At 42.9% G+C, this 26515-nt stretch overlaps 1 protein-coding gene across 4 annotated transcripts in view; it reads left to right on the forward strand.

Moving 5' to 3' along the window:
• TMTC4 (transmembrane O-mannosyltransferase targeting cadherins 4) overlaps positions 1-26515 on the forward strand; it is a 72611-nt gene that overhangs the window by 40891 nt on the left and 5205 nt on the right. For all 4 annotated transcript variants that reach the window (XM_033177340.1, XM_033177339.1, XM_033177341.1 and 1 more), the window contains 5 exons: positions 8679-8758; positions 8937-9044; positions 9153-9294; positions 21374-21488; positions 23205-23317. In XM_033177340.1, coding sequence (XP_033033231.1) covers positions 8679-8758; positions 8937-9044; positions 9153-9294; positions 21374-21488; positions 23205-23317 — 558 coding nt within the window. The remainder of the gene's footprint in view (positions 1-8678; positions 8759-8936; positions 9045-9152; positions 9295-21373; positions 21489-23204; positions 23318-26515) is intronic.

Consider the following 26515-nt stretch of genomic DNA (forward strand, 5'->3'; position numbering starts at 1 on the left):
GTGTTTTTTTAATGATTTTGGTGAGATTCATTAAAATTCCACTCAGCCAAAATTGAAAAGAAATCATTTAAAAGCAGACAATATCAATGAAACAGATGACTCTACTGAGGTCTTGCTCATCTTCCAGATGAGCTACTCACCCTTTGAAGTAGCTTCAGGGGAGGTGACATTGCGTATTCAGACTGAGGGAGGCCACGGCATAGATTCTGACGTCTAGAGCACACTTTTCAAAAGCCGCTGTCTAGTGATAGCATTAACTAGCCTCCTCCAAGCTATAATTTAAAGGGGTAGTAATACCTACAAATTGGCAATAGTTTGGTTCAGGAAGTTTAAATTATGCTATGTGCTGCACAATAGTACACATTTATGTCACCTTTGGGTCCCCTGCTTGTAATTTTTTGGGGGTCAGATTAGGTAAACATAAATGTACATACAGTCATGTGCCATGTAACAACGTTTCAATGAGCAGACCGCATATAGCATGTATATGACCATGGTCCCATAAAATTATACCTTTTTTTTTTTTTTTTTTTTGAGACTGGGTCTTACTCTGTCACTCAGGCTGGAGTCCAGTGGTGTGATCTTGGCTCACTGCAGCCTCCACCTCCCAGGTTCAAGGGATTCTCCTGCCTCAGCCTCCTGAGTAGCTAGATTACAGGTGCCTGCTACCACACCCAGCTAATTTTTGTATTTTTGGTAGAGACAGGGTTTCACCATGTTGGCCGAGCTGGTCTTGAACTCCTGACCTCAAGTGATCCACCCACTTTAGCCTCCCAAATGCTGCGTGAGCCACTGCCCCGACCAATATTTTTACTGCCTCTTTTCTGTGTTTAGATACACAAATCCTTACCACTGTGTTACCACTGCCTCCAGCACTCAGTACAGTCACACGCTACGCAGGTTTCTGGCCTAGGAGCAGCAGGCTAGACCGCACATAGCCTAGGTGTATAGTAGGCTGTATCATCTAGGGTTGTGTAAGTACACTCTTTGATGTTCAAACAATGACAAAATCACCTGACAATGCATTTCTCAGAATGTATCCTTGTTGTCATTAAGTAATGCGTGACTGTACTCTAAAATTGGCAATGTTTTTGGTTGAAGCAATCTGGTAGGAATTTTTTCACTTGTATTCTTGATGAATCCAAGCTCTTCACTTGACTAGCTGGTGCCTCTTTGGGCAAAACTAGACTTTTTAAAACTTTCCATGCCCTTTTCTATCAGAATTGGATAATACCCATCTGCTGGGTGTGTTGTTAGGGCTGAATGAACTAAAATGCCTTCACACGGTGGCCAGCACATAGTAGGTGCTCAGAAAGTGTTAGCTTTTTTTTTTTTTTTTTTCCTCTGAGACGGAGTCTCGCTCTGTCACCCAGGCTGGAGTGCAGTGGTGCGATCTCAGCTCACTGCAACCTCTGCCCTGGGTTCAAGCGATTCTCCTGCCTCAGCCTCCCGAGTAGCTGAGACTACAGGCGTGCGCCACCATGCCTGGCTAATTTTTGTATTTTTAGTAGAGACGGGGTTTCACTATGTTAGCCAGGCTGGTCTCAAACTCCTGACCTCGTGATTCACCCAGCCTCGGCCTCCCAAAGTGCTGGGATTATAGGCATGAGCCACCACGCCCAGCCAAGTGTTAGCTTTTGTAGGCTCATTTCAGTTTGGGTTTTGCATTATGTTGAGTAGAATGCTATTTGCTCAAAATGGGGGCCAAGGGAGTTAGGTTAGAAGAATTTCCTGTTAGTATAGATTATTATCATTAAATAATGATTCATTCTGTCTTAGGTCCTCAGAATAACAGCTGCCTAGATTACTTAAATGCAGTCCTTCTGGGTGGAGACAGGGCGCTCTCTGGATCTGTTTCATGTGTATGTTCCATATTTAAGGGAAAGAATGATTTCAGACAAAATTATGTAAACAAAACTAATGAATAGTTGACATCTTATTATGAACCTTAAGTAAAGAATAATATATAAGGGATACTGGTTTCTTTTTCTTAGATTAAAACCTCTCGCTCATATTTTACAGTTAAGAGACTTAGATAAAATAATGAATTACTTTCAGCTCTTATCTTTAGTTTGATTTGCTGACCTATCACTTTATGCTACCAAAAATAAATTGCCTGTGATTTAATTTCATAAACATTAATAGATCTGCTTTATTTTTCCTTTACTGTTTGAATCATAGTAATTGCCTCTTCTATTTGTGGAGTTCCTCATCACAAAGAGTTCAGATTTCTTTACAAAGGCTCTATAATTCATCTCTATGATCCTGTCACTCAGCTTTTTAGAGAGAGAGGGTATTATTTTCTCTGTTTTCCCAGATGAGAGAAACTGAGGCATAGCAAGGTTAAACTGACATTATCTAGGTTAGTAATGTAGGTGGCTCGAGAGATACCTGGTATGCTGATGTGCCCAGGTGCCTCTAGTAAATAAGGGAGATGGAACACCGGTGATGTCCAAACCCAAAAATCTGCCCAGGAAGTGATTTCATATGTGACAGGCTAGAAAACACAGGGCGTGCACTTGTGGGCATGCATGTAAGTATTAGGAGAAAGAGAGTAAGAGTGCGAGTGAGAGAGAGAGAATGTGGTTTCTTCTTCTTAATTTAAGGAATACATATAAGACCTCATCTTCAAAATGGACCCAGTGGTAAGAGACCTTTCTCAAGAACGTTTTTCAATGATACTATTCAATATAAGCAAGATCGAGATTTTTAGGGGTTTCTTTTTAAATTGAAGTGTCATAAAATTATCTTTACTTTTTTTTTTTTTTTTTTGAAAAAATCTAAGTTAATTTCAGGAAAGAAATCTCAGGAAGACACTGGTTTCCTTCAGTCCCATTATTATAGGGGACATATTTTCTATACTGGTTTCATTTGCTATCTATTGAATATAAAGTAAGAAATTGGCAACTGGCTCTAGTTTAGGGCCAGATGTATCAGTTAAGACTCATCTTTTTTGAGAGATTGCAATGTCAGTGCAGGTAGTGCGGGTGCCTGGTCTGCATGTAAATTACCCATAGTGCCTTGCATATGGTAGACACTCAATATTAGTTATTGAATGGAAATTGAATTCACTGAGACTGCTATGGATGAGATACCAAGTATACTTACAATCATTTTTATAGTTTTTAAGGCTTAAAAGTATGTCACACGATCAACTCTGTGATACGATTCTATAATAAATTCTTTTAACAATGAAACAGATCATATGCCACAATGAGGTGTTTTCTTAAGGAGTAAGTGACCCAGGATGCTATAGGATTTTTATGTTTTCAAAACATTTTCAGTTTAACATTAGATGTTGCCAGAATATTTATAACAAATCAGCCCTGGTATTAAAGGTGCCTTTCATAACCAATACTCTTACTTTCTTGCGTTTACATGTCACTGGGTTGTGATGGTTGTTTCATCTTCAGCTTCTCCTGTGCTAGTTCATTGCCTCAGCGTGTGCATCACAAATGCCAGGGGAAGGTTGAAGAATCAATAAGCTTTTCCAATCATTTGTATTTCAGGGAAACAAAAGTCACACATTCTCTAAACACTATTTTAAGTGACCTGGTTGTGAGATTTTTGTTCTGTTTTGTTTTGTTTTGCAATCTAGGCAGCTATTTTTTATTCAAAGAATTCCCTCTACCTAACCCATAGGATAAAGCTGGCTTCTGGGTAAACCTGTTTACCAGTTCTTAAGGATGGCCTGCCTTCTAAGGCTGTATCAGATTTTTAACTAGTTCCTGTTCCAGAGTCCCACGTCCTTCTCCCTTGATCTTCTGGTCTCTGGCATTCTGAGTGTCTAACAGAACACTGTCTCTGCTGCAGAGGGCGGTTGAACTCTTTGTCTGGGCTTTTTATTGAGAAAACAGAATTTGCCTGGAACAAAGGGAAACAGCAGGAGCTTGGGGCGGAAGAGGCGGGCGTCGTGTTGATGTCTGAGTAGCAGCTATATTTGTATTCTGAGGACCACAAAGACATCACTGGCAGATTGGATTATCTGACCCTAGGTTCTTTTGTGCATAGGAGAGGAGGTAAAGTCGCATGTCCAAGCTGGGTTGGGGAAAGCTGAAATTCTAATCATTTAGAGCACTTTTCTCAACACACACTTGGGCGATAGCATTAACTGAGCCTCCTCCAAGATACAGTTTAAGGACGAAAATGCCTATGAATGGACAATAATTTGATGCAGAAAGTTTAAATTCTACTGTGTAGTGCACAGTAGTACACACATTTTTTTTTTTTTTTTTTTTTTTTTTGAGACGGAGTTTCGCTCTGTCGCCCAGGCTGGAGTGCAGTGGCCGGATCTCAGCTCACTGCAAGCTCCGCCTCCCGGGTTCCCGCCATTCTCCTGCCTCAGCCTCCCGAGTAGCTGGGACTACAGGCGCCGCCACCTCGCCCGGCTATTTTTTTGTATTTTTTAGTAGAGACGGGGTTTCACCATGTTAGCCAGGATGGTCTCGATCTCCTGACCTTGTGATCCACCCGTCTCGGCCTCCCAAAGTGCTGGGATTACAGGCTTGAGCCACCGCGCCCGGCCAGTACACACATTTTTATCACCTGCGATTTCTCTGCTCGTGAGTCCTTTCATCAGAGTGGTTAAACATAAATCTACGTGCTTTTAAATTGGCAGTTAAGAAAACCTGTTAATATGCACTGCGGCATCCTCTTCCAGAGATCGAAGTGTTTGAGGCAGTGCTGTAACTGTAGGTTCAGGTGGATAAGGCAGGGTGTCATTGTGTTTCAGGGGTCATTGGAAGTAGTGTTCCGACATAATGTTACTTGAGTGTGTTTAAACCACTTCTGTATTTCGAGATTTTATTAGTCTTCTCAGGCTGCTATACACACACACACACACACACAGATTGGGTGGCTTAGACCACAGTTTATTTTCTCACCGTTGTAAATGCTGGAATTGGCAGATCGAAGTGTCAGCAGGGTTGGTTGCTCGTGAGGCCTCTCTCCTTGGCTTGCAGACGGTGCCTTCCCCGTGTCCTCACGTGGTTTGTCTTCTGTGCACACACATCTCTGCTGTCTGTGTCCATATTTCCTCTTCCTGTAAGGACGCCATTCAGACTGGATTGGGGTCATATGGATGGGGGCCCAACCATATGACCTCATTTGACCTTACTTACCTCTTTAAAGACCCTACCTCCAAATACATTTTCATTCTGGGGTACTGAGGGTTGAATGTGAACTTTGGGGGACAATACCATATAAAAAGAAATGTGATTTTACTTAGGAGAAAGGCCAGTGGTATGAATGAATGGATCTAGAAAGTTCCTCGAGGAGTCACCCTCATCTTCCCCCAGCACTGTAATCAATGTGTATTATCTAGTGGGAAGAAACACAGGCTTCAGAGCCTGGTTCCAGTCCAACTTCATAGCCCTAGATGAGATGCTGAACGGCCCCAAAGCAGTTTATCAACTCGGAAGAGAGGGTCACAGCAGCCACGGCCTTGAGCCACCGTGAGGAGAGACTGCGATCACACAGCACGCAACACCGCACCCGGCTGGTGGGTGGCACTCGAGGCGTGCCAGCTACACACCATCTTACCATTCACCGTGACTGTTGTTAGCAGCACTCACACTTCATGCTTCTGATTGATTCACCTCCTCTTGGCTTGCTACTCCCTTTGTATTGTAAAGTCCCAAAAGGAGCTTTTGGTCATCAACAAATACTTTTTATTTTTATTTTGTGTGTGTGTGTGTGTGTGTGAGACAGAGTCTTACTCTGTCACCCTGGCTGAAGTGCAGTGGCATGTTCTCGCCTCACTGCAACCTCCATCTCCTGGGTTCAAGCAATTCTCCTGTCTCACACTCCTGAGTAGCTGAGATCATAGGCGTGCACCACCACGCCCAGCTAATTTTTGTATTTTTAGTAGAGATGGGGTTTCACCATGTTGGACGTGCTGGTCTCGAACTCCTGACCTCAGGTGATCCACCCACCTTGCCTCCTAGAGTACTAGGATTACAGGCATGAGCCACTGTGCCCAGCCAACAAATTCTTTTTCTTGTAGTCTTCTTGAGCTTGTGTCATCTTGCTGCCCTGGGCTTAGTTCAGGTCCCTACTTTTTTCTTTTGTCATTTATTCTAAGCCTACATATAGTTGAGAAACTACCAGACGTTGGCTTCCCTGATGCCCTCATTCCAAGGTGACCTGAGAATTCCTAGTAACTTGGCAGCTGGGAGCCTCGTTCCATCCAGCCTACTTCACCCCCTCTTCAATCATTGAAAATCCTTTCCTCATTCTCTCTTTTTCTTTAATGGAGGTAAAATTCCTATAACATAAAATTATCCATGTTAGTACCTCAAAAAATTAAACACAGAATTCTGTTATCCAACAATTCCATTTCCAGGCAAATACCCAAAAGGACCGAAAGCAGAGACTCAGAGAGATATTTGTACACCCATGTTCATAGCAGCTTTATTCACAACAGCTAAAAAGTAGAAGCCTCCCAGGGTGTCCATCCAGGGACAAATGGACAAACAGAATGTGGTGTACTCATGCAAGAGAATATTATTCAGCCACAAAAGGCAGGAAATTCTGGCACAAGTGACACAAATGGACAAATCCTGTACAATTCCACTTACATGAGGTACATGGGAGTCAAATGCATAGAAATGGAAAATGAACGGAGGTTGCCAGGGTTCGGTGGAGGGGAGAATGGGTACAGAGTTTCAGATGTGCAAAATGAAAAGAACTTTGGAGATGGATGGTGACCGTGGACTTCCACGTCGGCCTATCCTGTCCCCCTAAACAAGCCTGATCGCCCATCACGTCTCTTGAAAGCCATCACACACATTCTGTCCTGAATGTTGGGAACCTACCGTTTGTTCTTGACACGCTTCCCTCTCTCCTATCAGTTGGTCACCAGTTTCTATGCTTTTTGCTTCCTCACTGTTCTTCAAGCCCCTCCACAGATTCACCAGCACCCTAGTTCAGTATGCTGACCTCTCTCCTAGGGCTGCAGCCACAGCCTCCCCGGAGGCCCTGACATCTGCTTCTCCCCCACTCACATCCCTTTCCCACCACGGGATTTGTTTCCTACGGACGTAAACCTGATGATGACCTCTGCCACCCCTGCCCCGGCCTCCTGCTATGGGTGGAATTGTGCCTCCCAAAAGCTACGCTCCAGTCCTAACCCCTGGGACCTGGGAGTATAGTCTTTTTTGGGAACAGGGTTGTTGCAGATGTAATTAAGATGTCAGTTAAGATGAGGTCATCCAAGAGGATGATGGGCCCTTAATCTAGTGTGACTGGTGTCCTTTTAAGACAGGGAGACAGACAAGAGGTGAGATGGTCATGAAGACAGGCAGAGGTGGGAGCAAGGCATCTGCAAGCCGGAGATTACGGGCAAGCACCGTGAGACAGGAGAAAGGCAGGGAGCAGTGGCTCTGTCAGCCTGTGATGGGACCAGCCCTGCAAACACCGTGATCTCAGCCTCCAGCACTGTGAGAGAAGTGGGTTGTGTTAAGTCTCTCAGTGTGTGGTGCTTTGCTGCTGCAGCCCTGGGGCACTCACACACTTACAGACCCCACCCCGCCCCAGCCTCGTGGCTCTGAGGACAACGACTGATCCAAGCCTGCCCTTGCTCGGGGTTCCCTGCGAGCACAGCTGCTCCTCCCAGGCTCTCCAGCCTGCATCCCTGCTCTGCGTGCTCCAGCCACACTGAGGCCTTTGCTCAGACCCTGTGAGAATAATACCAGAGACAGGGTGGCTTCAACAGCAGACACTCACTTCTCACAGTGCCAGAGGCTGGAAAGCCCACCATCAAGGTGCAGGCAGTTGGTTGTGTGGTGAGGGCCTGCCTCCTGGTTCACAGACGGTCTTCTCACTGTGTCCTCACGTGGCAGAAAGGGGGCACGGGAGCTCTCCAGGGCCTGTTTGACGAGGGCACTGATCCATTCATGGGCCTCCACTCTTATGACCCAATCACCTCCCAGAGGCCCTGCTTCCCAACACCATCACATTAGGAGTCAGGATTTCCACATTTGGATTTGGGGAGTCCATAAACATTCTGCTTAGAACAGATACAGAGTAAAATGCTCGTGATGCTAGCTATAGAAGAAAGGTGTCATCCAAGAAAGGGCCATATTTGCTTAAATGGGTGGACAGAATCATGCTTTCTTCTACTCATGTCCACATGAGACTGGACTTTGTTATCTCAACTCTAGTGGAGTGTGTAGGTGAGGGGGATTTGAGGTGTTGATGATAAAAACAAGCCAAGTGTAGTGGTGTGTACCTGTAGTCCCAGCCACTTGAGAGGCTGAGGCAAGAGAATCCCTGAATCCCAGGAGTTCAAGGCTGCAGTATGCTATAGTTGCACCTGTGAATAGCTACTGTGCTCCAGCCTGGGCAACATAGCAAGACCCCATCTCTAAAAATCAAAAGGAAAATTTTAAAAAGCCCAGCTTTGTAGTTTTCTGGCTTTCTCTGGTGAGGTCTTTAGTTATTTCCCTTCTGTTGTGCTTTAGAGATGTACCATACCTGTACCCCCTTTCTTCTGATCCTCTTACAGGGTTGGAGATAAAAGCACAAGCAACTCCTAAAGTAGGGTTTTAGCTAAAGTTCTGGTGGGTGACTTTTTTCCTCATCCCTTTAGCTTTTGTCTTCAGTTAGAAGATATGATGGGGTCCAGGCTCTGAACAAGAAGTCTGTCTGCTGATGGCCCAATTATTCTCTGTCTGCAGGTTCACTACAACATTGGCAAAAACCTGGCTGATAAAGGCAACCAGACAGCTGCCATCAGATACTACCGGGAAGCTGTAAGGTATGGCGAGTATGTCTTACAGAGGAATTATGTACACAGATCGTTTTCACTTTCTGGTATGAAACACCCATTCCTTTCAAGACTCCAACTTGACAATATCTTTGCCAATTCCTGAGAGTTTAGTCAAAACTTACACTGAGTATTTAATGGTCAGCTTGGTTTTTCTCTCAACTTCCAGATTAAATCCCAAGTATGTTCATGCCATGAATAATCTTGGAAATATCTTAAAAGAAAGGAATGAGCTACGGGAAGCTGAGGAGTTGCTGTCTTTGGCTGTTCGAATACAGTAAGCATTGTCTTTATAATTATGCTAGTGACAAAGAAAGGAGCTCCTGCATTCCGACATCTAAACCTTTTGTCTTCTCGTTTATCTTTGTGAAAACTGCTCCTCTAGGCCAGACTTTGCTGCTGCGTGGATGAATCTAGGCATAGTACAGAACAGCCTGAAACGGTTTGAAGCCGCAGAGCAAAGTTACCGGATGGCAATTAAACACAGAAGGAAATACCCAGATTGTTACTACAACCTCGGGCGTCTGGTAAGCTCGGGGTGCCATGCCTGTGGAAGGAAAGATGGGTTCTTTTTCTTATTTATAATAAAATGACATAGTGACACCCACCTACCCCATACATTTTATAAACTTCTTTCACTTGTTTTTATCTCATTAGAAGGTAGCTATGTGATTTCCTTATGAGTAATTTTTTAAAGCTCTCATTAGAGAGCGGTGCAGTGTGAATTAGTCAAGTTTAAGAGGTCACCCAGGCAAAAGGTTAAACCAAGGAATAAATTAAAATGTCCGTCCTGCAAAACAGTGCTCCAACAGGTAACTTCCTGATAAACATCGGTTTCTCTGTTTTTAAAACAAAAATTGAATAAGAACAGAGATTAAAGAAACAAATCCGTAGTATGATTTCTGAGCTCCCTTGTTCTCCTTCTTCAAGGGAGCAGAGCTCTTCATCTGCAGGGAGCATTTCTCCCAAAAAAGGCAGCTTTGGAGGGCATGGGATTTACTTGAAAGGGCTTTGACGTTATTTGGTGGAAATAAAAAATAATGTGTTCTCTAGTAGCTTGTATTTTTGGTTATTGACAGGATGTTTGTGAAGATCTGATTGCTCTTGATTTTCTTGACAAAAATAAAATGAGACACACACATAGCAAAATCCTTAAAACACGAATGGTTGTATTCTCCCTATAATCAACCATTTAATTTGGTTTCAAGAAACCAGATACATATGTTCTTAATATATTTAGATGTATTTGATAAAAATTGCTAATTAAAAAAATTTTTATTCATTTTAACCAAACTGGAATACATCCATAGTGATGTGACTTTCACAGAAGTTTATATGTAGATTTCCAGATTTCACCCAGCTTAGCCTTACAGGTAGGAAAGCATCCTCGTGTTCTAAAGAGATACCTGCTTACCCTCATTTTAAAGGCCTGAAGCTTCTTGGTTTGGTTTGGTTTTGTTTTGTTTTGTTTTGTTTTGTTTTGTTTTTTGAGACGGAGTTTCACTTTAAAGAGTTCTTATGTTGTCAAAACTGGTAGTTCCCTTGGCTGCTTGTCGCATGCATGATGGCTTTCAAGGATACTTCATGGAGCTGGAGCGCTTGGCTGCGCAGGCCCTGAGAGCCGGCTATCCCAATGGCACGGCCGCGGTGCGTGCCATAGCTTCTGGAGGTGGTGTTTTTTGTTTTTTTTTTGTTGTTGTTGTTGTTTTTTTGAGACAGAGTCTTGCTCTGTCGCCCAGGCTGGAGTGCAGTGGCGCTATCTCAGCTCACTGCAAGCTCCGCCTCCTGGGTTCACGCCATTCTCCTGCCTCAGCCTCCTGAGTAGCTGGGACTACAGGCGCCCACCACCACTCCCGGCTAATTTTTTGTATTTTTAGTAGAGACAGGGTTTCACCGTGTTTGCCAGGATGGTCTCAATCTCTTGACCTCGTGATCCGCCCACCTCGGCCTCCCAAAGTGCTGGGATTACAGGTGTGAGCCACCACACCCATCCTGGAGGTGGTGTTCCTACTGATAACAAGTAGATGACTGGTTAGAGATGGAGGTCGTGATGACCACAAGGAAGGGACTGGACCCATACAATGTACTACCCCCCAAGACAGCTTTAGGCACCAAGGAAGACCCTAATTTCACCCCCTCCTTCACCAACAAGAGAATAGTGGGTGCATCTGTGAAGAGGACAACAGTGCTGTCATCTGGTTTTGGCTGCACAAAGGCAAGACCCAGCAATGCCCCAGCTGTGGAACCCATTACAAGCTGGTGCGTTGAGCGCCTGCACCAAGTTACTCAAAATGTGCTGTAAAGTTTCATCTTTCCAGTAAAGACTAGCTGTTGCATTGGCTCCTTCTCCCTCTGTAAAAAAAAAAAAAAAAAAAACTCCAACTAGTAGTTTCCAAAATTGACATGCATCCAGACTGTCCCACCCCATCTCACATTTAGGGAATCAAAGGCTCTATAGAGAATCTATATTTTTAAAATAACAATAATAAACTGGGCACAGTGGCTTACACCTGTAATCCTGGCACTTTGGGAGGCCAAGGCGGGCAGATCACTTGAGATCAGTTCAAGACCAGCCTGGCCAACATGGCAAAACCACATCTCTATTAAAAATACAAAAAATAGCCAGACATGGTGGTGCATGTCTGTAATCCCAGCTACTTGGGAGACTGAGACAGGAGAATCACTTGAACCTGGGAGGCAGAGGTTGCAGTGAGACGAGATTGCGGCACTGCACTCCAGCCTGGGCAACAGAGCTAGATTCTGCCTCAAAAAACTTAAGTAAAATATCAATAATGAATCACCCAGGTGATTCCAATACCCTGTCATTGGCCCTGCACCTGGGAAGCAGCTCTGTCTGAACTTGGATGACAGGGTAATCACGTTAGAGAGAAGCCATGGTTTGTGGGGAACAATCCTGGAAAACATTGACTGCTTTACATTTATTGGAAAACCAGGCTTTGGTTTTTACCATAATGTGAATGTCTTTGGTCTTACTGTCTTTGTTTCTGGACTTGGTAGCCATGATTTTGTGAGTTGTGGAGATAGAATCTTATGAATGGAGAAAACAAGATGGCAGGAACGTCTGGCTACCTAATGGTAAAATGTGACCTTTCCCCCTCTGCAGAAGTCCCTTTTTGTGGACGAGTAATGCTTGTGTTAGAAATATTAAAGTAAAGTGGTTGCATGTATTAGTCCGTTTTCATAATGCTGATAAAGATATTCCCGACACTGGGTAATTTATAAAGAAACAAAGGTTTAATGGACTCATAGTTCCACGTGGCTGGGGAGGCCTCACAATCAGGGCGGAAGGTGAAAGGTACAACTTACATGGCAGCAGGCAAGAGAGAATAAGAGCCAAGCAAAAGAGTTTTCCCCTGATAAAACCATCAGATCTCATGAGACTTAGTCACTACCACAAAAACAGTATGGGGGAAACCGCCCCCATGATTCAGTTATTTTCACCAGGTCCCTCCCACAACACATGGGAATGATGGGAGCCACAATTCAAGATGAGATTTGGGTGGGGATACAGCCAAACCATATCATTGCATTTTTATTACTCAAAAAATGCAAAACGTGTTTCAGTTATGATATGCCATAGGAAGATACGTCCTCTATGTGCTGACTCCAGTGTGGAAAGGAGGAATTATTTCTTTCTGGGGACAGAGGCACGGGTGGCAGGAATGTGGCTGAACCCATGGAATGGCATGATGCTTGAACAAGGAAGATTAATGGCAAGATACTCCTTTGTCTCACATTAACTTTCTCCAGAACCACTGACCTTGCGTGCATTTTTGTTCTTTTACATTTTAAAAGTCTGTGCTTTATGACCTAGTTACCTGCTTTGATGTTGAAACCGCTTTCTCTGTGAGACCTGAAGATTCCAGGAGAGCTGAAACTGTTATGATGATCGGCTGTTTGTTCCCAGGGGGAAGGGGAGGCTGTGAAACCTCAACATAATGTTATGAGTGGTGACTTCAAAATTCAATCACATACAAAGCAGGGGCGATCCTCACAAAGTTAGTGAAGTGAGAATAGGGGTGGGGTGGAGGATGGGAACACATGAGGTCTTACCTGAATTCATGCATTTGGGTGGTTATGAATATATGGGCGTAGGGATTACCGTTTCTGTTCACTATCTGTTAAACTAGTAGTCAAGTGACTAAATATGAGACTTGATATTCATATGAATTCTTCTTTTGTCCCTTTTTTTTCCTTTTCTGGAGGTTGCTCTTCTGTTACTTTATTGCTCACAAAGTGAGTGGGTCTGCCCACAGCCTCCCAGGTTATCCTCTAGGCTCTACAGCTTAGTCTTCTCCCCTCTCCGAGTAGCTGCCCATCACTGCAATTCCTTGGGATTTGGAAAATAGAGGATTTATAATAAATGCTCCTTCTGTAAGAGTGATGTCCAAAGGGAAGAATGTAGAATATAAAGTACCAGCTTTCATCATGTGCTATAGTCCTTGGGATTCATTACACTTTAAATTGGAAGATCATCTGTAGCATTGAACAGATTGAGACCTTGTACTGCTTTTTGTTTATATTGTTTACTAATTACGCTACCGTGAAATGGTCTTCCTGTGTTCCCTTCCGCCACCTGTTCCTGCTTATTTCAGGCTTTTGCTCTCCATTGTGGTTTAATTATCCAGCTTTTTCCTGTTTGACAGCTTAAAAGCATTAAGAGCTTAATCTTTAACAACTCGACCAACCCGTTTATATATTGGCAAATAAGAACTTAATAAGAGGGTTTTTTTTTAATTGTTGGTGTTTTAAGAAATCACTCTCTAGTAACAGGAGACAGAGATTTGTTTTGATTTCTAGACCCGAATATGGAAAGAATATAAGGAAGTTCTCTTGTGGAATAGGAAATCAGGAAGAGCGCGATTACTGGGACATGTTACTAATCTTAGAAAGTTACAGTTATAGTGGCTAGAGGGATTACCGAAGACAATGCATGATGAAAGCACTGGATGTGTTCAAGAAAACAGAAACCATTCTAAGTGTTTTAGATAGAGAAGACTTAATGTAGGGAATTGGTTAGACTATCATTGGAAGGCTGATTGAGCAAAAATGGGATAGTAACATGAACTCAGAGGTTAAAGGGAATCCTATAGGTTTGGGAACAGACAGGAGAAAGTAGCACTACCAGGATTTAAGAAATCATAAGAGGTTCCAATCTATGGAGCTACCACAGCCTCAAGAGCTGTGATCATGGGAGACAGACCACTGCTTCCACCCTGGGACGGTGGAGGAGGGGATGTAGTCACTTCAGAGACACTGCCAGGGGAAGGAAGGAGAGAGTGAGAGTGGGAGGAAAGGACTGCTCCCCTCTCCCCACCACCCGGCACCTGTTGACAGAAAGGAACCAAAGGGTGAAGAAACCTGGGAAATGTAGTTGCAGACTCCCAGCCCCTGCTTCTCAGAGCAGAGTACAGAAGGGTGGACGTAGGACTGCTGGGTAACTGATGTTACCCGTCTACTTCCTGGATGAACAGTTTTGGTTAAATCACCACTTTTCTCTGCCTCCCTGAAAGTTTGTTCCCTTTGTGTAGATGCTATAAGATGAGTAGAGTTTGAGACAAAATGAAACCAAATTTTATCTCATTCAGTCTATTCTTCAATAAATAGCAATAATAATTGTTGTAGTAACCGTAAAGTAGTAAAGAATTTTGTCATGTTGGATAAATGAAGTTATATTGGTTGTTCTGGATGTGTTCAAATGCCACCATGGATTTTGTCCAAGTGACTCAAATGCATATTACGGTGGAGTGAATTGATCTGAGGAATCACTGGAACATCAAATAGAGATAATTGTGTTAGAATAATTAAGCATCCCAAATTATTTTAATTTTTTGAACTTTTCCTATCATTTCCTCATTAAAGGGGTAAAAATATTGTAACTTGAGTTTCTGAGTCTCATGGGAAATTCCGACAACATCTTTAGCAAATGGATATTCATAAGTATTTCCATAATTCCGTCAAAGCTTTCTTTTTCTTGCATAATATGCTATCTATTTGCTGTGTAGCATAGGACAAGTCAAAATGGTTTTTTCATCTAAAAAAAAGACAGACTTGCCAGTAAGTAAGGAAACAAGTCTTAAACTCTGACAAATTGTGATCATTTGTACTTTTTGCAGAGTTAAAGGGATCAAGTACACTCAAATAGAATGTGCATTTGAACTGAGATAAGAGGGCAACAGGGTCACCTGGTAAAAAAAAATCCCTCCCTCTCTCTCTCTCTCTCTCTCTCTCTCTCTCTCTGTCTCTCTCTCGCTGTGCTTTTATTAACTATGCAAATTGAGAGCTAGCCATTTTATATTCTCTTACCAATGTTAACATTCCCTCTCAAAAGAAGCAACAAAAATCTGGAAGCATTCCCCTTGAGAAATGGAACCAGGCAAGGATGCCCACTGTCACCACTCTTACTCAACATGGTATTGGAAGTCCTAGCCAAAGCAATCGGGCAAGAAAAATAAATAAAAGGCATGTAAATAGGAAAAGAAGAAGTCAAGCTATCTATCTTCATGGACCATGTGATTCTACACCTAGAAAACCCTGCAGACTTTGCCAGAAGGCTCCTGGAACTCATAAACAACTTCAGTAAAGTTTCGGGATACAAAGTCGGTGTACAAAAGTAAGAAACATATCTATATACTGATAACATTCAAGCTGAGAGCCAAATCAAGAATGCAATCCCATTTACAATAGCCATAAAAAGGGTAAAATACCTGGGAATTCAGCTAATCAAAGAGGTGAAGGATCTCTACAAGGAGAACTACAAAACACTGCTGAAAGAAATCAGAGGTGACACAAACAAATGGAAAAACATTTCATGACCATGGATTGGAAGAATCAATATTGTTAAAATGGCCATACTGCCCAAAGCAATCTACAGATTCAACACTGTTCCTATCCAACTGCCAATGTCATTTTTCACAGAATTAGAAAAAAGCTATTCTTAAATTCATACTGAACCAAAAAAGAACCTGAACAGCCAAAGCAATGCTCAGCATAAAGAACAAAGCCAGAGGCATCACATTACCTGACTTCAAACTGTGCTATAAGGCTACAGTAACCAAAACAGTATGGTATTGGTGCAAAAACAGACACACAGATGAGTGGAACAGAATACAGAACCCAGAAATAAAGCCACACACCTACAGCCATGTGGTCTTCAACCAATATTTTTTTTTAAAAAAGCAATGGGGCGAGGGCTTCCTAGTCAATCATGCTGGGATAGCTGGCTAGCCATACACAAAAGAGTGAAACTGGACCCCTGCCTTTCACAATACAGAAAAATTAACTCAAGATAGATTAAAAATTTTAATATAAAACCTCAGACTACAAGAATCCTAGAAGAGGCTGTGCTCAGTGGCTCACAGCTGTAATCCTAGCACTTTGGGAGCCAAGGTAGGCGAATGGCTTGAGCCCAGGAGTTTGAAACCATCCTGGGCAACATGGCAAAACTTCATCTCTACAAAAAATCCAAGAAAATTATCTTGGCATGGTGGTATGTGCCTGTAGTCCCATCTACCTGGGAGACTGAGGTGGGAGGAGGTCAAGGCCGTAGTGAGCCACTAGTTGCACCACATCACACCACCGCACTCCCGCCTGGATGACAGAATAAGACCCGTCTTAAAAAAAAAAAAAAAAGAATCCTGGAAGAAAACTAGGAAACAGTATTCTAGACATCAGCCCTGGGAAAAAAATTGGTGACTAAGTCCTCAAAAACAATTGCAACAAAAACGAAAATGACCTAATTAAACCAAAGGGTTTCTGCACAGCAGTGGCAACTATCAAGAGAGTAAACAGATGACCTACAGAGTGGGAAAAAATATTCATACACTATGCATCCAATATCGAGATTTATAAGTAACAAATCAGTAAGCACAAAACAACCCCATTAAAAAGTGGGCAAAAGGCATGAACAGACACTTCTCAAAAGAAGACATACAAGCAGCCAACAAACATGAGAAAATGCTCATCATGACTAATCATTAGAAAAATGCAAATCAAAACCACAATTGAGATACCATCTCACACCAGTCAGAATGGCTATTATCAAAAAGTGAAAAAACAACAGTCACTGGCAAGGCTGTGGGAGAAAAAGGAATGCTTGGACACTGTATATAAATTAGTTCAGCCATCGTGAAAGGCAGTTTAGAGATTTCTCAAAGAACTTAGAACTGCCATTCGACCCAGTAATCTCATGATTGGTTATATGCCCAAAAGAAATCATTCCACCAAAAAGACACATGCAACCGGGTGCGGTGGCTCACGCTTGTAATCCCAGCACTTTGGGAGCCTGAGGCAGGTGAATCACGAAGTCAGGAGTTCAAGACCAGCCTGGCCAAGATGGTGAAAGCCCATCTCTACTGAAAATACAAAAATTAGCTGGGCATGGTGGCGGGTGCCTGTAATCCCAGCTACTTGGGAGGCTGAGACAGAATTGCTTGAACCAGGGAGGTGGAGGTTGCAGTGAGCCAAGATCGTGCCATTGCACTCCAGCCTGGGTGACAGAGCAAGACTGTATCTCAAAAAAAAAACCAAAACATGCATTCATATATGTTCATCACAACACTATTCACAATAGCAAAGACACAGAATCAACCTAGGTGCCCATCCACTATAGACTGGAAAAAGAAAATGTGGTACATATACACCATGGAATACGACACAGCCATACAAAAAAAATCATGTCCTTTGCAGCAACATGGATGCCACTGGAGGCCACTATTCTGAGGAAATAAATGCAGGAACAGAAAACCAAATGCCGCATGTTCTCATAAGTGAGCACTAATACATAAAGATGGCAACCACAGACACTCGAGACTACTAGAGTGGGGAGGCGGGGAGACAAACAAGGGTTGAAACACTAACTGTTGGGTACTGTGCTCACTACCTGGATGACAGGATCATTCATATTCCAAACCTCAGCATCACAATTTTTTTTTTAATTTGAATTATTTTATTATTTTAATGTTAAACCCTCTTCCTACAGTAATTGATATTATTTATAAATTTTCTGTTTATGCCTCTCATTCAATTTTCTTATAAGGCATTTCACATTTTCTAATTGACTTGCATGTGATCTTCATATATTGAGGACATTAACCTTGTGTGTGTTATTTGTTTTCTAATTATTTTCACTGTCTGCCATTTTTCTTTTAGAATTATTTGTTGTTTTTTTAGAGTTGTCTATTCAAATTCAAAAATTGTTTTAATTTTTCTTATATGGTTTCTGCCTTAGATGTCATACTGAGAAAGTCCTTCCATAGTCCCCAAATTATATAACTATTCACCCATATTTCATGGTTTAGTGTGTGTATATACACACACTCACAAATATGTAGATATATCTTCATAAATGGTATGAAACTACTGTGTTTGTGGTAGCATTATCTTTGCTAAAGTTATGCATCAGAGTTATGCTTGGTTTGAAAATAGACTTTGTGTCTATTTTTGAAGAGTTTACTTTCTGGTAATATAATTAAGAAAATATGAAAATTTGCAGATCCTTGAAGATTTAAAACCAATCAAGCATAAGATCATTTGAAACATTGTTTTTCAGGCAATTCCCTTAAACTTGTTTTTTCCCAACTTCCTTCATGGTTATTGGTCTATCTCATTTTTTCTGTTCTGAAATCCATTATAACAATTTATATTTTTGTAGAAAATTGCCCATTTCATCTTAACAATCAAATTATTTCCATAAGGTTTTGCATACCTTTATTTTTATGTATTTAAAAAACATCTTTTTGGTGTCTGGCAAGACGGCCGAATAGGAACAGCTCTGGTCTGCAGCTCCCAGCGAGATCAATGCAGAAGGCAGCTGATTTTTGCATTTCCAACTGATGTACCTGGTTCATCTCACTGGGAATGGTTAGACAGGGGGTGCAGCCCACGGAGGGCGAGTTGAAGCAGGGTGGGGTGTCACCTCACCCAGGAAGCTCGTGGGGTCAGGAAACTCCCTACCCTAGCCAAGGGAAGCCGTAAGGGACTGTGCCATTCTTCCCCAGATACTACGCTTTTGCCATGGTCTTCACAACTCTCAGACCAGGAGATTCCCTCGGGTGCCTACACCACCAGGGCCCTGGGTTTCAAGCACAAAACTGGGCGACCATTTGGGCAGACACCGAGCTAGCTCTAGGAGTTTCTTTTTTTCTTTTTTTTCTTTTCCATATTCCAGTGGAGCCTGGAACACCAGGGAGACAGAACTGTTCACCCCCCTGGAAAGGGGGCTGAAGCCAGGGTGCCAACTGGTCTAGCTCAGTGGATCCCACCCCTACAGAACCCAGCAAGCTAAGAGCCATTGTCTTGAAATTCTCACTGCCAGCACAGCAGTCTGAAGTCCACCTGGGACACTTGAGCTTGCTGTGGGGAGGGGTGTCTGCTATTACTGAGGCTTGAGTAGGTGGTTTTCCCCTGACAGCGTAAACAAAGTCACAGTGAAGTTCGAACTGGGCAGAGCCCATTTCAGCTCAGCAAATCCACTGTAGCCAGGCTGCCTTTCTAGATTCCTCCTCTCTGGGCAGGGTATCTCTGAAAGAAAGGCAGCAGCCCCAGTCAGGGGCTTGTAGATAAAACTCCCACCTTCCTGGGACAGAGCGCCTAAGGCAAGGGGTGGGTGTGGGTGCAGCTTCAGCAGACATAAACGTTCCTGCCTGAGGGCTCTGAAGAGAGCAGCGGATGTCACACCACAGCGTTCAGGCTCTGCTAAGGGACCGACCACCTCCTCAAGTGGGTCCCGTCATGCCTCCTGATGAGGAGACACCTAGCAGCAGGGGTCGACAGAGAGCTCATACAGGAGAGTTTCGGCTGGCATCTGATGGGTGCCCCTCTGGGACGAAGTTTCCAGAGGAAGAAACAGGTAGCAATCTTTGCTGTTCGGCAATCTCTGCTGGTGATACCTAGGCAAACAGCGTCTGGAGTGGACCTCCAGCAAACTCCAGCAGACCAGCAGTGTGACCTTGAACACATTTTTTAACCTCCCTGAGCCTGTTTTCTCACCTGCCACCCAGGGCCCTTCACAGTCTTTTCCATTTTTTTTTCCCTTTTGAAATAGTTTGAGACATAATTTATGTCAAGCAGGTGATGAGAGCTACTGCTTCACTTCAGTCTACCCTTCATCAAAACATTTTATCTGGGGATCGCGAGGGTCCCTGGCTTCTTTCTTGAAGTCACCGAGACCAAGGACCCACCAATTCCGGACACTATTTTTTTTTTTTTTATTGAAACGGAGTCTCGCTCTATGGCTGCGGGAGTCTCACTCTAGCATCACACAATTTACCCATGCAACAAACCTGCACATGTACATTCTGAATCTAAAATAAAAGCTGAAGGCCGAGCGTGGTGGCTTATGCCTGTAATCCCAGCACTGTGGGAGGCCAAGGTAGGCCAGGAATTTGAGACCAGCCTGGGCAACATTGTGAAACCCCATCTCTACTGAAAATACAAAAAGCCAGGCGTGGTGACACATGTCTGTGATCCCAGCTGCTCAGGAGGCTGAGGCACGAGAATTGTTCAAACTTGGGAGGCAGAGGTTGCAGTGAGCCAAGATCATGCCACTGCACTCCAGCCTGGGCGACAGAGCAAGACTCTATTTCTAAACACATACATACATACATAGGCCTGGCGCTGTAGCTCCTGCCTGTAATCTCAGCACTTTGGGAGGCTGAAGCTGGCGGATCACAAGGTCAGGAGTTCAAGACCAGTCTGGTCGACATAGTGAAACCCCATCTCTACTCAAAATAGAAAAAAATTGCCGGGCACGGTGGTGTGCACCTGTAATCCCAGCTACTCGGAAAGCTGAGGCAGGAGAATCATGTGAATTCGGGAGGTGGAGGTTGCAGTGAGCCGAGATCACACCATTGCACTCTAGCCTGGGCAACAGTGCGAGACTCTATTTCAAAAATAATAATAATAATAAAAGTTGAAATTATAAAAAATAAGAAAGCAACAGGTATTTGTCTCCTTCCTAAATGAAGCAAACTCGAAGGTGCCAAGAGGTTTTACCTTACCATAGGAGACTTTTCCAAGGAGTTTACAAAGTATGTGTGATATGCTCCTGTTTTTGTATTTACGTTAGACACAGGCAGGAAGAGGCCCCGAGACCACCCTTCAGAAGGTGAATTGGACGCATAGCTTTTGATCATGAGAAATACTTTGTTTACTATTCTAAGTAATACTTTATCAACAATGAACTTATGAAGTCTTTAGTGAAAAAGACTAATGATGAGGCTTGCTTCAGTATTTCCGCAGTCTGAAATATGATTTGATTCCTAAAATCACTAAGCAACAGGAAATGGGACATTACAGGTTTGGACCTTGTTCTTATTCCTGCTTTACCATTTCTAGTCTGTAACTTTGGGAAAGTTCATTTCCTCGTGCCTTAGTTGCTTCATCTGTAAAATGGGGATAACAGTATTTACTTCATTGGTATTGTTTTGAGGATTCAGTGAGTTGATACGAAAAACTAGAAGCTACATAAAGTTAGGTTGGTTTTTTATTTTTGTTTGTTGGGCTTTTTCTTTTTTTTTCATAATGTCTTGGAACGAGGAAGCAGGAAACTTGGAATACTAATTTTTTGGTGTGTTTTATTTTCAGTATGCAGATCTCAATCGCCACGTGGATGCCTTGAACGCGTGGAGAAATGCCACCGTGCTGAAACCAGAGCACAGCCTAGCCTGGAACAACATGATTATACTCCTCGACAATACAGGTACAGAGAGGTGGATGGAACAAATCTCAGGAAATGGCTCCATAGTAAAGTGCCACTGAAGACTTAGGAAATAGAGATTATTGTGCTTTTTTTCCTCCTGAGTTTTAAAAAAAAATAGGAAGTTAAATATTTTCTATTACAAAAATGTCTATTATTCTAGAAAATGGAATTTCTAGGCTGGGCACAGTTGCTCAAACCTGTAATCCCAGCATTTTGGGAGGCCGAGGCAGGCAGATCACCTGAGGTTGGGAGTTCGAGACCACCCTGACCACCATGGAGAAACCCCGTCTCTACTAAAAATATAAAATTAGCTGGGTATGGTGGCGCATGCCTGTAATCCCAGCTATTCGGGAGGCTGAGGCAGGAGAATTGCTTGAACCCGGGAGGTGGAGGTTGCAGTGAGCCAAGATAGCGCCATTGCACTCCAGCCTGGGCAACAAGAGCAAAACTCCATCTCAAGGGGAAAAAAAAAAAAAGAGAAGAAAGAAAATGGAATTTCTTTAGACATACTGGAATGTGAATTCTGGGAAAGTCACACTTCATCTAGAACTGGTGTTGAGTTATGGGGGAGAGGTATGACAGTATCTTGTTTCTTCCGAAGCCTGTTATCTGCCATTGGCCATCATTTAGGGCGCTGGGAGCACCCAGAAGTGAGCAAGAATGGCCTTGGGGCTAATGACATGGATAGTGCTAGGTCCATGCCCCAAGTTAAGGGACTTCACTCAAACGAGCCCCCTCAGTCTACACTCAGAGCCATGGATTCTTACTTTTTATATGATGCTAATTGACTTGAAGATCTGGTTTCCTATCGCCAAGCAGACCAGATTCAATTGATTAGGAGTTACTCTGCCGCCTTCACTTTAAAATTCAAAACGTCTTTTAAGAAATGATGGTGTTAGGAACAGAAAGGCAAATATCACATGCTCTCACGCATGGAGGATCTGAAAAAATGGACCTTGTGGAGCTAGAGAGCAGAACAGTAGTTACTAGGGTCTGGGAAGGGGGCAGGGACAAAGATAGGTTGGTTAATGGGTACAAACACAGATAGAAGGAGTCAGTTCTAGTGTTCCATTGCACAGTAGGGTGACTGTAGTTAACACTTATGATATATTTCAAAAAAGCTAGAGGATTTGAAATGTTCCTAACGTAAAGAAATGATCAATATTTGAGGTGATGGTTGTCTTAAATACCCTGATTTGATCACTACACATTGTATGCATGTATCAAAATATCATATGCACCCCATCAATATGTAGTTATGTGTCAATAAAAATATGTTAATGATGGTGTTAATTTGATCATCTGCATGGTATAGAGCAGATACATGCTTGTTTCTAGGGAAAATACAGAATGTATACTTCAGTGTGATAAATTCTCAGTTATGAAAGCGTTACTGTCATCCTCTTATTTTGCAGATTTGTTTGGGTATAACTGGTATCTGAGGAAAAATTAAAACTAGGTTTCAGATGGTTTTACAGAAGTTAATCAAAAGCTGTTTCTATGTTGTGTCAGAAATGTGCTGAATTGCAGTGGCTTTGCCACTGATAAGGTCGTGTGTGTGTTTGTATGTGGGTGTGTATTACATGATCTACACAGATTTTCTTCAGTAGTTTATTCATAATTGTCATGTGCTGTGCACATAAAGCCTGTTAGTTAGAGGCTAAAATGCGAGTACAACATTAACATGTCTTTTATTTTTCCATGTTTTACTCCCAGGTAATTTAGCCCAAGCTGAAGCAGTTGGAAGAGAGGCACTGGAATTAATACCTAATGATCACTCTCTCATGTTCTCGTTGGCAAACGTGCTGGGGAAATCCCAGAAATACAAGGTGCGTAAACCGCAGGCTGTGAGTTCCTGCAGTTAATGCCAGCATCTGACAGAAGCCGTAAGTGTTACTTCTGCCCAGTTAAATTAGGAATCAGGCCAAAACAGTGGCAGCGGTGCACCAATGTGGCTTGGCCAGTTTGTTTCCTGGACAAGTTGCTTCAAAGACAGCAGTGTGGGGGCCAAACCCAGTGTCCTTTCTCATCAGAATTAACCACCGTTGTTCACACGTGGAGAGAGGAAGAGAAGCCCAAGGAAGGGGCAGGAGCAAACAGGGAACTGTTAAATGATTGGCCTCAGAGGCCGGGCAGGCTGGTGCGAGAGGAGGACTCGGGGCAGTCACAGTGCATCCCCGGAGGTGCCCCGGTCCTGCCCTGGCACAATGGGGTTTGACTCTGTCACTTGCACATGGGCTGGAGCTCTAGGTTTTATCTGCAGGTTCCACCTTCTGCACAAAAGAATAAGTGACCCATGGAGGATGCATGACTGGTTCTTGCTGCTTCCAGGTTTTTCTTTATCTGAGTTATATAGGCCACCAGCAAGGCCCAGAGGTTTCTGACCAACAAAAAAACCACATGTTACTAAATCTTTGCTCCAGTTGGCAGCCAGGGTGGAGCAGGAATAGGCTGTGCATAACTCCCTGTGTGTTGAAGGGGACTGGTTGTAAACTTTAATTTTGTCTATCAGAATCACTGAGGGAGCTTGTTAAAGCAGAGATGCCCAGATTCTCCCTACAAGGGATTGGCTTCGTGGATTAGATCAGGTCAGGGAATATACATTTTTACCTAGCATTCTAGGTGTTGAACACAGATATCACAGAAGTAGTGCCTTAGTCGTTTCTTAAGAGAAATACTTTATTTCAGAATCAGGGGCTATATCTTATTTTGATCACTCAGCCTATGTATAAGACCTAAAGGCAGCAACTAGCTAACATCGGTCCAGTGTTATTCACTTCTCTTTTTCTGTTTAATACATGTCATTATTAGTATAATTTTCTATAACAATGGTAAGGTAATTTCATGCATTTCTCTAGTTTTATAATGTTGGGGAGTTGAATAGCTTCATTATACATTTTTAAAATTTCTAGGTTTTGCTCCAGAAATAGCTTTTTGAAGAGGGTTTAGTTTTATTTTTTATGAATCTACTTGTATAGCAAGGGAAGGAGGTGAGGTTTACAGGTTTCCCTTCTAATGACCTTTCCAGCCATCTGTCAGCCTGGGACAGGTCCCAAGTCTCAGTTCTCCTCCAGTGACCCAGCTATAGCGAGTCTTCTTGAAGACTTGGCTTATATAATCGTATTGATTTTTCTATCATCACACAGTCTGTAAACTGATAGAATTTCTATTAAGGGGACAGAACCCAGAGTTCGTTTGGCTTCCAGTTCACGTTGTTCTTCCCCCAACCCCCAAATAAACTAGAAAATACTCTGTAAAGCACAATGAAGAAATCAGCTTCCTCTTTCTCTACACATTTTGCATTTTAATTATCAAGGCCAAGGCTCTGGGCCTAACGTAAGGAAACAGAAGGTGAAATCTGACACACAGAACTCACGATGAGACCTTTAGGAGCTACCAAGTGGGGGGAACATGATGTGACTTCCTGAGCCCTGACATCAGCCACCAAGCAAGCATTCCATGTATTTTTTTTATTAAGGGTTTGAATTTTAAACAACTGTTTAGGTTTTCCACTTGTAATGCAAAAATGATACCGGTTGCTAATGGTCAGCGACATCCCTGGCACTGCTTGTTTCAGGATGGAGTGAAAGGGTCTATTTCCTTGCAGAGCACTGGGCGGAATGTTCCAGAGAAGAGGGGATATATGGTGGTGAGTTGCAGGGCTGGGTGAACAGACCCTTCAGCCCAGCTATCTTGATGGCAGGGCAGGTGTCTGCTGCCCGACAACTCACTTTTTACCCAAGCGCGTGTGTTTTATTTCTCATGCACTTGGTAAATCTCCTCAGAGAGCCTGGAGGCTTCTTGAGGTTGGAGTCAAGACTTCAGTCCCGGTTCTGTATCTCCATTGCTGTCAGGTAGTTACAAAGCACCCAGTTAAGTAATCGTAAAATGATCGCATGCATCTCTCATTTGACCCTAAAATGTTCAGGCTTCCAGAACCTATTTTGAGGTGTTGATGGGCAGAGGGAGTGTTCTCGTTATATCTGCATGGCTCTAAGCACCTTTGTATCCTATCTAAGCAGCCCTTTTTAAAACCTAACAGCAGTCGGCCTCTCTGGGCCTCAGTTTGTTCATCTATAAAATGGAGATAGTGATCTGCCCAATCTCTTGACAAGGTGATACAAAAAAATGCACAACATAATTTGCAACTATCAAATGGTAAATGTGTATATGCATATATATATATGTGTGTGTGTGTGTGTATGTATAGTGAGCATTCAATCATTCAGTGGATCTCTAGGGATCATTAAATGTATTAAAACAGGCGCCTGTAGTCCCAGCTACTCAGGAGGCTGAAGCAGGAGAATAGTGTGAACCTGGGAGGCGGAGTTTGCAGTGAGCGGAGATCGCACCACTGTACTCCAACCTGGGCGACAGAGTGAGACTCCATCTCAAAAAAATATGTATATATTAAAATTTATGTTACTTCTTGCCATTTAATTTCCAATTTCAAGCTAATGTGGTAAAGCAAAAATAGAAAAGTAATGTTTTTCAGTGCTTAAATCATTGCTTCTCGTACTGATTTCTTCTTCTGTAGTGCTAATTCCAATGGCCCTGTAGCTTACCTGCAGGTTATGTTGATAAAGTCAGTTTCCTAAGCTCCAGACATTTATGTCACACCTTTGTGATTTTTTTTTTTTTGCCACATCTAGATGTTACCTTATTTACTTGACATTTTTATTTAAATAGATTTTTAACATGAATATATTTAAAGGAGAAACAACACATCATTACTATAAATATAGGGTAACTGAAAGCTAAATAATCATACTAAATCCCAGCTAGATGCTATTGCTGGCCAAGGCTCTGAGCTCTCTTAGCTTCAAGGAGAGATTGGCAGGTGTGGTAGAGGGTGGGGCCCACACACCACCACCAAGCGCAGACTTCAGCCCGATGCAATCAGAAGGAAGGAGGGAGAATAGAGAAGAACCCTCTTCCTGTGTGAGTCACAGTTTCAACTTCACATCAGATCACCCATGTTACCCTTCCTGTTCTAGCGGAGGCACAGTGGCCCCTGTGCCCCAGAG

Source organism: Trachypithecus francoisi, unplaced genomic scaffold (assembly GCF_009764315.1).
Source record: "Trachypithecus francoisi isolate TF-2019V2 unplaced genomic scaffold, Tfra_2.0 Lachesis_group18, whole genome shotgun sequence".
NCBI classification, from domain to species: domain Eukaryota; kingdom Metazoa; phylum Chordata; class Mammalia; order Primates; family Cercopithecidae; genus Trachypithecus; species Trachypithecus francoisi.